We start from the raw sequence: 15,847 nt of genomic DNA, 5'->3' as shown, positions 1-15,847 counted from the left end.
AAGGGGAAAAAGTCTATTGCAATAATGTCAGGCAAAAGTGACATAACTAAAACTTCTATATGAGGGATCTTCAAAAGTCATGGAACATGTATATTATGAAAAAATTGTGAATGGATTTCAATTTTTTGCACCAAAATAAGCTCATACTCACTGAAAACATGTCTGAAAAAGATCTAGTTTGAAACGCCAAGAAGGACAAGATATCAGTTTGAAAAGAACCCCTATCAGAGCAACATGAATTTTGCTCAAATTGAAGCAAGAACATCCATCGAATTTATGATGAAACTTTGGTAGAAGAATGGCAAAATCATTGATACTTTACAGAAGGTTTATACAGAGAAGAAATCCGAAGTTTACAAATGGATGATTCATTTTAAGAAGGGAAAAGATGATGTTGAAGATGAAGCCCACAACATCAGACCATCTACATCAATTTGCAAGGAAAACATTTGTTTTGTTCATACCCTAATTGAAGAGGACTGACTACTAACAACACAAACAATAGCCAACAACATAGACCTCTCCCTTGGTTCCGCTTACACAATTCTGACTGAAACATTGAAGTTTTGCAAACTTTCCATTCAATGGGTGCCAAAGTGACTGTGGCCAGATTGACTGCAGACAAGAGTAGAGCTTTCAATGGAATTTTTTAAACAAGTAGGCCATCAAAGTCCTGAAGCATTTCTTCAAAGAACTGTAACAAGTGATGAAACATGGTTTTATCAGTATGATCCTGAAAACAAAGCACAATCAAAACAATGGCTACCAAGATGGGAAAGTCGTCCTGGTAAAGCAAAGGTGGACTGGTTAAGAGCAAAGGTCATGACAACATCATTTTGGGATGCTCAAAGCATTTTGCTTGTTCACTTTCTGGAGGGCCAAAGAACAGTAATATCTGCTTATTATGAGAATGTTTTGAGAAAGTTAGCCAAAGTGTTAGCAGAAAAATGCCCAGGAAAGCTTTGCTAGAGAATCTTTCTCCACCATAACAATGCTCATCTCTCTCACCCAAACAAAGGCAATTTTGTGAGAGTGTCAATGAGAAATCATTAGACATCCATTTCACAGTCCTAATTTGGCTCGTTCTGACTTAGTTTTGTTTTCTAATCTTAAGAAATCTTTCAAAGGTATCCATTTTTCTTCAGTTGATAATGTAAAAAATTTTGCAATGACATGGTTAAATTCCCAGGAGCATCAGTTCTTTAGGAATGAACCAAACAGCTTTTATCATTGCTTACAAAATTATCTTGAACTTGATAGAGCTTGTGTTGAGAAATAAAGTTTATGTTTTTTATGTTTATCTTTTAATCCCATTTTTTTCCATGAACTTTTAGAAGTCCCCTTGTATTTGAGTTATAGCATAAGAAAAGCAAATTTTTGATTTTGAGATCTAAATTGACATATAATCTTAACATTATACACACAGAAATGACTGAATTAAAGACCATCAGTGTTTCTAAATTAATTATAGTTTCATAATGTTTATTAAAATAAGGCATCAATTTTATCATTAAACCATTTTACTTAAACATTATGAAAGTTCATATTTTCTATTATATTTATTCAATTTATTTAACAAATATTTTTAGTATTTGCCTTGTGCCTGATACATTTTATTTGACCTATTAATTATCCAGAAAAGGAATTTCTCATCTAATTTCAGAGATTAGAACACTATAGCATATCACAAGTTTCTCTTCCCTCTGAGCTTGTCTCCTATGTACACATCTTTATACACACTTAGATGCACACTTAGATGCACATTAGGAGCCCTTCTTCAAAGTTAAAACTTTCCAGTGCTGCTGAAGGCCTTAGTTATTTAAGTTTCACTTTTGAAAAGGCTTGGTGCATGTAAAAGAGATGTTGAAGTTAAGCTGTTAATGTGGGACATTAATAACTTCTATTTTATTTTCTAACATATTAATGCTGTGATTAAATTAATTAAAGTAGGTAGGATTGTATTATGTGTTTTACTGGAAAATGCATCAAAAAGATGAACAATATATATAAATAAAATGCTATATAACTGCCAAAGAAAGCCACTTTATTACTAAATACTTAAATGAAAAAATATAACTGCTTTTGGATTGCTTGACCAACACAATCACCTGGGAAGGTAATTGGCTTGAACCAACAGTAAATAGAGAGAGTGTGAGAGAGAGCTAAATTGCCCTGCCTCACTGCCCAAGCTCAGTGTCCATGCTAAAGAGCTTCTGCTTAGATTGTAAATCGCTGTCCTCTCTGTGATTTTTTTTTCAACATGGCGTGGAAAGAATGTGGAACTGAGGACAGATGGCTAAGGACATTGTGATTCTTAGGGTCATCCCATATGAGATACCTTATACCCCGCTCCCTCTCCCTACTGTGCTGCATTGACCTCTGGAATCTTGGGAAGGTGAAGGGTTGTGGTGGAGGAAGAAACAGAGCCTGTTGAGTTTGGTTGGCTGGGGGATTTGGAACAAGGAATGAGCAGTTCTTAAAGTTTTTTGTAGTCCCATAGAGTAGGCATTTTCTAGGGGATGCTACACTTGGCCATTCTTAGTCATGTTGGAACATACATTTGAGCAGTGAAGTCTTAGCAATCTCTTCCTCTATTTCTGAACAGGACTGAAAAGACCACTAGCCTTCAAGGTCAGACAAAGAATAATGTGGCCAAGGCCAAGGCCAAAGCTGAGGTTCAGTCCAGGCTCTGTCTCCCTATATTCATTAATTAAGCTGCTAGATTTATTGACCAACACCACAACTAATGCATCACAGATCTATTGAGAGAGTATCTGCTCTCTGCTATTTGCATTGTTCTACAGGCTGGAGTTTAAAAATAAATAATAAAAGGATTTTTTTCTTAATTATGTCCTGCGCCAACCATCTAAAAATTACTAGAACCAATATTATCTATGGAATAACCACTAGTCTGAGGCTTAAATATTGAGAAACATAACACCATCAAATAATTTTCCTTCATGTACATCAAATTCAACTGGAAGCTAGAAACTAAATGAGGTCTTAATGCAGAAGAGTTTTCAAAAGTTCATCTCTCTATAGTACATTGTTTATAACAGATTGCTGACCATCCTTTTTATGAGGTTTTGCCATGAAGAAGACATTATTTATGTCCAAATCTTCACAGTTGGATGTTCTCCATGTTTTAATCAGTCAAATCTCAGTTGCTACAATACAAGCATTTTCAGATCATCACCCAAGGGATAAGTAACCTGTTAATTCTTCAGGGTGTATGCAACTGCCTTAAAAAAAAAGATTTCAATGAATCATACAATAGCCTAAATGAGATGACTCTTTCCCAAAGACTAAATCTAATTTATTCATCATTTTTTAGAAAGCGTAATATTCTTTATTTCACAGATGGTTCAGTTGAGGCATGGGAGGATATTTAATTTGCATTGAACAGACACTGCTGCTGATGAGTTTATATATGACACTTTAGAACTCTGGAAAGCTGAGAACGGCAGTGGCTTACAGATTATGGGCCTCCCAACAACCCTGGAATAAGGACTTTCAGTAGAGTGTTACCTGGGCACTGTGTGTAGAAGATGCTCAGTAAATGAGAATTCCCCTCCACTGACTAGGTCAAGGTAAGGGTACTGAAAAAAAGTGGTCTCTATTTTGTAAGTGTGTGCATATGTCCCTCTATCTTTAAAAATGAGCAGAAATTCCAGTAAATATTTGTTGTTATTGTATTTAAACATTATAATAAACTGCTCTACCATTGTATGCACACTGTATAAAACATACATAAATGTGTGATACCAATAGAAAACAATCAGGAGAACCAGCCCCTTTCCAGGTAATCTGGTAGCATCTAAAGCCACCACAAAGTTTACTTCAGACAAGATGGGAGAGGGGGTGTTGGTAAATGGGAAAGGGAAATTCGTTTACTAGGCCTGACTTTGCTTTAGAATTCTTGGCCATATTTTATAATTTGTATATGATTAAGGGGTCATAATTACTCTATCCTGACCATAATAGTTCAATCATTTTCAAATGAGGAAAATGAGGCTTAGAGGAAATAAGTTAATTGCCAAAGATTACAAAGCTAATTGGCAGATCAAGTTAAAAAAAAAAACGCTATATTCTTTTACAAAAGTAAAAAAAAATATATATCTATATCTAATAGTTTGTTTTACCATAGGCACAAAAAATTGTCTGTGGTATATGTGCCTTATCTAACTGAAACAACTTTCTATGAAAACTAAAATTGCAACTTTGCTTCACTGATGCCTTTGAAATTTCAAATCTCAAACAATCCATAGGTAGGTCCTAGATCATAAAATGAACATAAGCATAATTAAGAGATAAGGACTCATATAGACCTTGGATATTGATTTAATCTTCAACTGTTCAATAATCCACAAGGCCAAGCAATGTCTCTGATAGGGAATTTATGATCACTCTGCAAATAAAAATGTCTCCACAAGCTGATAAAAGACAGTTAAAGAAAAATTTATGTTCATATGATTAGTCTTGTTTTATTACATCCAGTTAAAATTTATGGAAATTCTACTATTGACTAGAAAGTATGCCAGTGATGATTCTATATCGTTTCTATTACTTTTACCAAAAGTCACATCATAAGAAATTAATAAATATTTACTCAGTACATAAATAAATTGTTGTAAGAGTACAAAACATGTTATACCCTGGAATTTCATTTTAGCATTCTGTATTGAAGAACATTTGATATAAGATCAGTCTCTTTTGGACTCTATCCATGAGGACTCAATTTCTGAAGCATGTCTAGGATTTCATTAAATGGCAGTTTACCTCTAAGCAAACCCATAGCACAGACTTTTGGTAAGAGCATTAAGTTGTTAACAATATAGTCACATCTACTTCCATTGCTCTCACTCCCAAACATCATTCTTTTGTTAAATGTACTGATTCCATGTTTACCTTTTCAACAAATACATTGATTTTAATTACTTGTCTTTCCCCTTTTCTTTAATTTATTCCTAAGTGATCTAAATACCAGTTTTACACAGACAGAAACCATCTTGTTACAGCAAATAAGAAAGCAATTATCCTCCTCTATGTTGCTTGACAAACAACCAGATAGTAATGATTGGTTTAGTCCAGATAGTGCAATTGGTTCAGTCTACTTATTGATAAGAAAAACACCTCAACATTACTTATGCCAAAATTAGCATTTCTATCCTTGGCATCCATATTTCAAAATCCACTTGACCATGAAAAGATTACTCCATTCGATAGTTAACTGTAAATAAATTTCTCAGCTAATTCATACCATAAAAGGCTACCATGATGCTCATAATTAGACATTTCACAGTTTAAATATCACCTTTTTTTTCCTTTTGACCAAGATGGAAAATAGCACTACTTGAGTTTTAGACAAGTTTTTGGACTTCTCTGAGTCTTCGTTACTTAATTTTTAAAATAGAGTTTATATTTATTTCTCAGTTGCATTTAAAGGATCAGATGAGATAATGTATGAAAAATTTACATTGAAGTATAAGGGAAAATTCAAAGCTATTGTATAGCTGATGACATAAATTATATTCTTACTCCTTCCCTTGTTTATGCTTTCCTTTACTATCTGTTAGAGACCTCATGTCAAGGGAGTTAATTGTGAAATTACAGGTGGGCATGTAGGCAATGAGAAAAATCCTTTCTGATTTTCTAATCTTTAGCTACTACCATGCTTTTCAAAGAGCCTAACAACTTGGAACAGTGGAAGATCCATTCATAATTGTTTAATGTAAGGTGGTCATGAAATGTGTTTGGAAGTTAGCACAAACAGCTAGCCCAATTTGTTCACATGTAGAATTAGAATGACCTGTATTTTAAATGTTATAATCCAGAGGGAAACTTTCTAATATAAGGAATTCTAGAAATAGTAATAATTAGGAAAGAGCACTAGAACAGGAGTCAGGAGACCTAGGTTCTATTCCTGATCTGATATTAACCAGTGTGTCCTTAGGTAACTCGGGCATACTTGGCATGTCCAAAGGTTAACTCAGTTAACATTTTCAAGGCAAAATTATCTTACATGATTGAAGAAACAGTGAGACCATATGTCATTGGATTATATAATTTTTTTAGACTTATCTCTGTAATAAGACTTTTAAACTCTATAAGACATTTCCTCACCTTTTAAATACAATGGTTGCTTGAGAAATAGCCTATGCTGTATACATATGCTGAGAGAAAATGTGTTTGCTATGAGTAACATTTGTAATACATTTCCAACATAAACAGCAATAATTGTGTCTCAAATAATCTTTAACAAGCCAGCTTAGACAACCAAAATGTTTAAAGGGGTCTCCATGGTTTGCTCATAGATTGGATCTCAATCACACACACACACACACCCCCACCCACTTCACTCCTACCTTCAATTTTCTAATGCTTTTTCTTCTAATCCTGCTTGGCTTGACCTCTCTCTGTTTCTATTATCTTTTTGAATTTCTTTCTTTCTATCATTTTAATTGACCTACATATTCTACTCTCCTAAACTCTATTTAATTTCCAAGTCTTCCCTCTCACCCCCACCCATTGATCCTCATTAATCTTCATCAGAGACTCACGGGTGCCATTTGTGCTTGCCCAAAGAGAGCTTGTTTTTAGGGGACACTGTACCTTTCAGACATATCAAAAATTAAACCAGTTACTATTAAGTAGGAAAAAGCACTAACACAGCCAAGTTTTGTAGCTGAATGTAGAGAAAAACTCTGATCCACAACTCTGACAGAGCCACAACCAGACATGTTTCAAAGACACACATCCAGATACCATGAAGCTAGCCAAGTCACAGCAGAGGCAGGGCTCTCCATTGCACTTCTTCACTAGGTTTAGCATTGTTGTTGGAAGCATGTGTGAGACAGTATGGTGTAGTCATAATGCAAGAGCAAGATGGACAGGCTCTGAAATCCTGACTCCCTCATTTCATTGCTATGCGACCCTGGTAAAAACGGTAGCTCTCTGAGATACAATTTCTGATTCAAAAAATAAAGATAGCAATGCCTTTTCAATAGGATAGTTCTCCAGACTAAAGATAATGTATCTAGAGAGTCCGTCATATAAAGAAGACTTGAAATGGACTATTCTTTTTTATTACTATGATTATTATCATTATTATTAAAATCTCCTTGAAATTGGCAGAAGCCAAGTATTTTTTCTTTCCTGATAAAGTAGAACAAATCACATTTTGAGTAACTTGGCCATGAAGAAACAGTAAGATAGTCGTGGTGTTTAGAAATAGAAAATAATTCCCTAATAGCAAGCGCTATGTTCAATACTTAGATTTGTAGAAATGTCCTCATTTAACTCTATCTCTAAAACTTAGGGCTCTAGTCTCTATTTATTTTATTTTGCATCAGAGTTTATGCATTGTGACTTTGAAAGAGAAGAGACTTGCCAACTCATCTCATTTGGCAGGGTTTGAAGTACTTCTTTGAGCAGACTCTACTTCTATACAATCTAAAGAAGAGAAAAAAAATCTACAGCTACTATTTTGGTATATGCAATGCAGAAATGTGATTTTATATTTCCTACTGATGCTGAAGTTTATGTAAAAGGGAATAAGCTAGCAATATTTCTTAGCAAGAAAATCAAGTGAGTTATGTAATTTTAACATAGATCATGAGATAGAACTGAAATCTTGTGAATTAATGTTTGCTACAATTAAAAACCTGTGGACGATTTCCAATGGGAAGAAAATAAAAATTGTATTAAGATTTTGTCAAGACACCACAATTTCAAAATGTGTTTCAAAATGTGTGTCTTTGCTCAAAGGCTTGTTGAACTTCCCCAGGTAGGATAGCAACAGAGTAGCAGCAATGGCTTCTACTCCTGAACAAACTGTTTAGTTACTGACCTTATAGTAATTAAGCTCCATTAACAAAATCCTGCAACATATCTACTGCTAAGTACACATTCAAAGTAATGAAAACTTTCTGAGTAGGCCCGGTGTGGTGGCTCACGCCTGTGATCCCAGCACTTTCGGAGGCTGAGGCAGGAGGATTGCTGGAGCCCAGGAGTTCGAGACCAGCTTGGGCAACATGATGAAATCCTGTCTCTACCAAAAATTATAAATACTGGCTGGGTGTGGTGGTCCATGCCTGTAGTCCCAGGTACTCAGGAGGCTGAAGTGGGAGAATTGTTTGAACCCAGGAGGCAGAGGTTGCAGTGAGCTGAGATCATGCCACTGCACTCCAGCCTGGGTGACAGAGGAAGACCCTGCCACAAAAAGAAAAAAACAAAAGGAATGAAAACTTTCTGAGTAATCTTAATTTTTTGAGATTCAAATATTCTGAATTGGAATGCTTCAGATACTGTAATTTTATACTGAGTGGAGAGAGAGATGATATTCTTACTCCACGTGTATTTGTACATACCTATGCACAGAAGTGTGTGCATACATATGTGTCTTTGTGTGTTTTCTCATATGAATAACAGGCAATTTCAAACTCTTTTCTGTATCGGTAACCCTGTCAAAATATATTTGCATATAGGTGAAGCATAACTCTTCTGCCTTCATAAAGTTAGCATCAGGTTTGTTATAAAAATGTTATGTCATATAGCAGAATGTTTAAGGAAAAAGAATCTCATTCCCATTTATTTCATGTTAAGAATTTATATCTTTTTAGGTTTAAAAAGGTAATTTGTCATTTGTTTACATTACATAATGAATTGATCTTTGAGAAGGATGACTAATGAGAACAAAATTGTGAGCCTGAGTCCCAGATGGACCACTGTAATCCTTTGCATAAAGGAAGTGCACTAGTCCCAGACAACCAGCCTTATCGCATACAATATTGGGCTATGCCCAAAGGATTATAACTCATTCTACTATAAAGACACATGCACACATATGTTTATTGTGGCACTTTTCACAATAGCAAAGACTTGGAACCAACCCAAATGCCCATCAGTAATATTCTGGATAAAGAAAATGTGACATACATTCACCATGAATACTATGCAGCCATAAAAAAGGATAAGTTCATGTCCTTTGCAGGGACATGGATGAATCTGGAAACCAACATTCTCAGCAAACTAACACAAGAACAGAAAACCAAACATCACATGTTCTCATTCATAAGTGGGAGTTGAACAGTGAGAACACATGGACACAGGGAAGGGATCGTCACACACCAGGGCCTGTGGGGGTTGGGGGGCTAGGGGAGGGATAGAATTAGGAGAAATACTTACTATGGGTGACAGGTTGATGGGTGCAGCAAACCACCATGGCACGTGTATACCTATGTAACAAAACTGCACGTTCTGCACATGTACCCCAGGACTTAAAGTATAATTATTTTTAAAAAGTTTGAAAACTCTTTTGCTAACTCTAGGTATACTGCTGGCTGCAGTTGCTACTGTAAGTGATACAGCCATCACTTGCAGGGTACTTGGGAAGTTTAAGGGCATGATAAACCTTTTCTTTAGTGGAACATTCCTTTTTAACCTGCTTTTCTCTTTATCCTAATAAGGTTTGGCTATGCTTATCTGAGAGTTCTTTTCACAACTTGACCTTTGTTTCCCCAGGCTGTACAGTGTAAAACTGAGTTATGAAGCTTGCTCATAAAATGATGTGCAAAATTAAAAATCACCGTGTTTTTCAAATCGCCATCCAATATTACTGTCAACCATAAGCCATTTCATTAGCAAACAGCAGCATAAACCAAAAATGTAAGAAAAAATAATTCTATCCCTTAAACCAATGCGTGCTTTAACATCAGGTATGGCGGTGAACAAAGACAAGATTACTTGCTTTTAGTAGCTGAACACGAACACCTCAGCCTAATGCCCATAGGGGTATAATTAGAGATACCTTGACACTCTGCAAATGGGCTGCCAACATCTTTACTCCTTCCTTGCATCTATCCAGAGTTCTTGTTGAGGGGCACTAGCCACTAACTGATGAGCCAGTGTGGGGAGTATGCACTGTCCACCAACTCTTTGCGCTTGGAGGCTCCCAGTGGAGGAGGTTGAGCTGAGGAAACCGATCTGTCGTCAGAGAAAACTGTATTACCTTTGTCAGTGTGCCCTTGCCTTACTACATCTTCCTTTTTTACCAGTGAGAAACCATAGAAAGTAACTTTGCCTATATGAATGTTCTTTCAACAAGTTGAGAGAGATTGTTATTGCAGTGGTGAAGAGCATGAGCTTTGAGTTAATAGCCAGCCCTGCCTCTAACTTTGCTTTATAAAAATGGGCAAGTTGTTTACCTTTTATGAGTTTCAGTTTCTCTTCAAAACACAGATAATAATGGCTCTTTCTTAAAGAGAAACTTTGAAGATTGAATGACATGGTCATGTAAAGCATTTAGCTTATTGTTAGTACATATTAAGCACTTTATAAATGGTTGTCATTATTATTGTACAAACTTTAAATAGTACTTCACTCTCTCCATTTGTATCAATTAATACAGATCCATTTCAAGAAGCCTGTGGAGCCCAAACTGTTTCTAGAAACTGGGGAGATGACTTCTTCTCAACAATGGGAACTCTCAAGCTGGACCTTGTCAGGACTTGATCTTTTAAGTCCAAACTATAAGTAAAATAATTTATTTCAGGTCAAGAACAGTTATAAGAAAGGAAAAGAACTAACATATCTTGATTGCCTACCATATCTCAGCCATGATCCTTTAACCACATGATATATTCAATATTCTAAGACATAGGTATAATAATTTCTATTATGTATGAATACAAGTGTATTTATATTTATATTATGTAATTTCTATTATATGTGAAGAAACTAAGGATGAGAGAAGTAACTTGGCCAGAACTATTCATGTAGCATCTGGCAAAGGTGGTGTTTGAACCAAGTCAATCTGTGTGCAAGGCCCAGGTTTTTCCCAGAGCATGCTGCCATTTTCCTGATATAACTCAGTCCATCTTGATTTTAGCCCCTTTCACAACTCAAGTGAAAGTTTTCCTTCCCTCATTTTCCCAATTAAAGTTTCTTTACATCTCATACCTATCATGAATTAGTGATGTCGTCAAACTCCTAAACTCCTTGAAAAAAGGCAAAGTGTAAGTCGCTCATGGTGTCACTGACTTGAGAACCAGGCACTGTTTTCTCCTGAGATCTGTTTTGTTAGAATCCTCTTGTTACTTAAATTATGGTTTGAGTAACAGAGAAGGCTAAAAATATGTGCTTTAGACTGATATGTGATGGAAAGAGATTCACTCATGTTTCACTTTTCCATCTTAATTTCTAAGGTCTTGGGAAACTGTGCTGGAAAGCAAAGTGTCATTACTCTAGAGCATTTTACTAACATGCAAATTCAAGCTATGTTTATTCAGCCTACAAAAGAGATGTAAATTTAGTGCATTGTCACCACCTTCAAAATGAGTCATTTCAAAGGAGTGTGGTAGTGCATCTGGTCAAACCCTTAAATAATTGTTATACTAATGCAGTCTCCCATTTTCTGGAGGCTCTTTAGTGGTTCATCATACATTTAATTTTTAGGAAGATAATTTGCAATCCAATTGTGTGGATCTGTTTTTGAAGTCTGTTAACCCCAAGACACAGTGTCATCAATGCTCATTTAAACTCCATGAATTGTCTTCAAGTAATTGTTCTATAGTTTGCCCTGCTAAGGAATTCATAGAGGATATCTGAATGGGCCAAAGTAAAAGTAATGAATCTGGGCTATTTCCACCCGTGGAAAAGAAGTAACAATTGTCAGATGTCTGTTCCTAAACACAATTCAAATGCATTATGAGGCACTTGTACTTTTAAAATTCTTGCTTAAGGGACATGTACTCCGGTTAAAGATGCCTCAAAAGTGCACACGGACATTCTGTAAAGGCACATCCTTAATTGCCTGGTTTGCATCCTCTTTCATGGGGGCATTTCCTTGAAGCCATATAGCTGCAACCCCCATGTAGTCAGCTTCTAGCTGACCTCAGGTGTGTTCCTTCCTGGAGATGGAATTCAGACAAACTGATTTCTCCTAGACAGATGTCATTGATTCAGACACAAATGAAATCACTATAACACAAAACTACAGGGATTAGCAATGCGACAAGTGGTCTGATAGATTGAACTTGAAGGCAGGTATCTCATCTTTCTATTCCTTCACCCTTTTCATTATGGAATCTTCTGCTACCTACATTTTCTTGAGAAAGCTCTTCATTATCTTTCAACAAAAATTACCTAAATCGTGGTCAATCGTGGTCTCAAAAATCTCTTGTGAAAAGAGAAAGGATAATAAATGAATTCATTATTTTAAATACATAGGTCCTTTTTTTTTTGCTTCTTTTCTATGGGTCACGAATGAAGGGTCACCCATCATTTCTCTGAAACTTATGCAAGTCACATACATCTTTCTTAAAACTGAAATTATTTAAAAAAATTATGACACCTCTACAAAACTTCCAAATATATTGTTATCTATAAGAACAGACTGACAATGTCTCTTCTCCCAAGTTTCAAGGCAGTGACTATTCCTCATCACAGATAAGCCTTGCAATCATTGAATACAGAATCTACTGTTTGTACTTGGAAGGGCTAAACCTCCATATTTGGCTGAAAAGATGGCCAGAGAAGGTTATTTATGATTCAGCAACAGTCTTATAATTCTCTATGCAACCCAGACTCTAACTACACAGAATATAGTTTCATGCCGAAAACCATCTGATTTCCCTAAACATATGCAATATACCCCTTTTGTATCTGTAATTTAGTAAACGTCTTGCTTAAAAATGTCTTCCTAATGCTATGGAGCACAGTACATAGAACCACTGTATCTGCCAATCTTTATAACTCCTACCAATTGTTTCTCCCTCAAATACTGCATTTTGGCAAGTTAGAGGGTCATGATGGATACATCTGCATTTAATTGCTTATCTATAATACTGCTCAGCACAGTAAATACACAGATACAAATCATGTAAAATCAGATGATGTCATAGATTTGAAATATTATATATAGTTATGTATACACACATACATAATATGTATTTTTTTACTGTGGAAGGAGGCCAGTACACCGATGATTGATGTTTAGAGATGCAGATCCAATTTCAGAAGCATATGTGAGCACCATAATAATATAATAGGAGAAGGATTTGTGGGGGGGCGGCAGGGGTAATAAAAGCAATCAACAATATTTGTACTATGTAAACACCTTCAACCCTTATATGCCCTAGGCATAGCTGTGTGCACACAGAGTTCCCGACACGTACTCGGCAGGTTGAAGACACAAATCCCGAAATATGGGCATCATGGCCCCTCTGGGGCACTAGCGGACGTTGTGCACACAGGCACTACAGGAGGGCCAAGGAACTAAAACCGCACTCACTCACACAGGTATCCCTTCCCCGTAGGCCACCCAGCAGCGACACCTCCAATGGTAATCACCCCGGGCTGACAGGTATTCACAGGCACATTCGGGGAGCTGCTGTGAAATCGAGGGGAAGAGGGGAGGGTCGGGCATTTGGGGACAGCGGCGCGCGCCCTGGCACGATCTCTGCGCCTCCAACGCTGTCCAGGACCTGAATTCGCTCAGGAGATGCCCAGAGGATCTGCATTATGCCAAGGCGCTGGGCCAACTCACCTCCACGAAATAAAAGCAGGGCAGGAGGGTGACGCTGTCCTTGATCACTTTGCCCTTTGGCCTCTCCTTCGCCGACATCCCTGCCGCCTGCCCGGGTCTGCGTTCTCCCCCGGGCGAGGTGTGCACAGCGCAGCTGAGGCGAGCTGCCTCCTCCAGCCCCAAGCGTCCGGCGCCGCTGATGTCACATTCCCCGCGGCCACCGCTGGAGCCAGCGCGCTGCATGCAGCGCCCCCGCCTTCTCCCCGCCCCTTTTTGCAGCAACCCAGCGATTCTCTGAGCGTGCCAGTCCTCTTCCTCCCCTAGTCTGGCTCCTGCTCCCCGTTTTTCTGGTGAGAGACGATGTCCAGCTCCCTCCTCCAAGCTGTTGCTGCAATGGCTTCCCCTCCCTGTCACCCTCCCTCAGCTCTCTACCGCCCTTGGGAGGCTCCAAGGCTGCCGGAGCTTGACGTCAAGAATCCAAAAAGGGGGACGCACTCCTGGTTTCTGCAGTAGGGAGGTAGAGGAGCCTAGCCACCTAGTCCCCTTCTGGGAACCCTCCCAGGTCACTCTAGGAATGCTATTCAAGAATGCTAAGGATCAGAAGCTCTGCTCCAGAGCATTGACCCATAGCAAGAAAACCAACCCCTGTCTGCACGAAATGAGATCTTGGATCCCATACTAAAAGTAGGCCGAGGTAGGCACTCACTGAAAGCTGGTTACTAACCAGGAATGACAACTCCTACAGGGGATTCTACCTAGGAGACTCCTTGGCTCCCTTCCACACCGAAGCACCCACTAACAAACACTACCGGTTGCCTGGGAATGATGTGGGTTCCTTGCATCCAGAGAGGCAGATGTGTGAATGCGCAGGTAATAGGCATCCTCACTGAGCCCAGAGGCTACTGTATGTTCTAATCTCACTGTCACACTCCCAGAACAGTGTCAGTATCACAATCATAACTGTAAAAAGAAGTATGTCTTCAGATATTAATAATCTGAAATCCTTCACCTTGTTGGCAGTATACATGGCTGGTCTCAATTTTGTGATTGCTTTGGCAACCAGAAGTATCAAGTTGATACAGAAGAGAGAAACACCCAGCAAACAGGAGACATGGTATTATACTAATAAAGATAAGTTACTTTTGTGATCACATGTCCCAGGCCATTTCCAGTATCTCCAAGTCTCCATTTCAAGCATGTGATGAACAATTTCCAACCAATTTATCCATTTCCCTCTTTTAGTTGCTCCTCCAATAGGTCTTTAGCAATATGGGACCACCCTATTTGATAATGTACACATTTCACTGCCAACACCACCTCTTGCTCCCACTTTCCTCTGCCAGGCTTGGGTTCCAAAGTCTTGCATTATAATTGCTTGTTTCCGCCTCCCAATTTGCCATACTCACCTGATAATATGCCAGCTTAGTTGAGCCAACTTCTTTGCCCTTACCAGAGCAACTGAAAGTTACTGGAGGAAAGCACGCAACTGCATGCTCCTGTCTCACATCCAACTCGTGACCACAAACTCCAAGTAGGTCCTGGAGTTGCCCCCACAATTCTGTAATTTTTTTCTGTCCAGCCATTTTTCCATTCACAACTTCTCACTTCTCAAATCTCCTCATTCTCAGTTCCTGACATTAACTCTTATTTCAGTTAGAAAATGGAAGTAATCAGAAGAGAACTACATCTTCTTCCCAAACTCACTACTTGCCCCACCTCCCACCACACACAGTGACCGCCATCTCTTGCCTAGACTGGCATAACATAACAGCCTTCTAACTGTTCTACCAGCTTTTGCCCTTGCCATTCCCACAACCTACAAACCATTCCCTATGCAGCAACCAGAAAGGTCCTTTGAAAAGTAAACCCAATTGTGTTTTTCCCCTACCCAAACCCCCCAAGAGCTCTCTTCCACTTCAATGGAAAGTCCAAACTTCCCGTCTCTTCCTTAAAGCCCTGCCTGGCCACCCTGCCTGGTTCTAGGACCTCATTCACATCACTTTGCACCTCAATGGTCTGGCCATTCCAGCCTAGCCTTTCACTGCCTCCGGAGCTTTGCACTTACTGTTCCTTTGTCCAAGAACTGTGTTCCGCCAAAATCGCGTGGCTTACCCCCTCACTTAATTCATATCTCTGCTCCAATTTTAACTCCTCAGGGAAGTTGTCTTTGATGCACCAAGTAGATTCATAATCTCAGACCTCTGTTACTCTTTATTCTTTTATACTATTTTATTTTCCTTCATAGAATTTATCACCGTTTGATAGTATATCAAGTATTTCTGTGTCCTTTTTTTATCTTGCCTGCCTCACCCACTAGTAAAC

At 38.2% G+C, this 15,847-nt stretch overlaps 1 protein-coding gene across 2 annotated transcripts in view; it reads right to left on the bottom strand.

Annotated features, from left to right (window-relative positions):
- PLPPR4 (phospholipid phosphatase related 4) overlaps positions 1 to 13,920 on the bottom strand; it is a 45,223-nt gene extending 31,303 nt beyond the window's left edge. For both annotated transcript variants that reach the window (XM_025391811.1, XM_025391802.1), the window contains exon 1: positions 13,547 to 13,920. In XM_025391811.1, coding sequence (XP_025247596.1) covers positions 13,547 to 13,768 — 222 coding nt within the window. In that variant the 5' untranslated portion in view covers positions 13,769 to 13,920. The remainder of the gene's footprint in view (positions 1 to 13,546) is intronic.
- Positions 13,921 to 15,847: the final 1,927 nt, after the last annotated feature.

Source organism: Theropithecus gelada, chromosome 1 (genome assembly GCF_003255815.1).
Source record: "Theropithecus gelada isolate Dixy chromosome 1, Tgel_1.0, whole genome shotgun sequence".
Lineage (NCBI taxonomy): Eukaryota > Metazoa > Chordata > Mammalia > Primates > Cercopithecidae > Theropithecus > Theropithecus gelada.
This window is presented reverse-complemented; position numbering and strand designations above follow the sequence as displayed.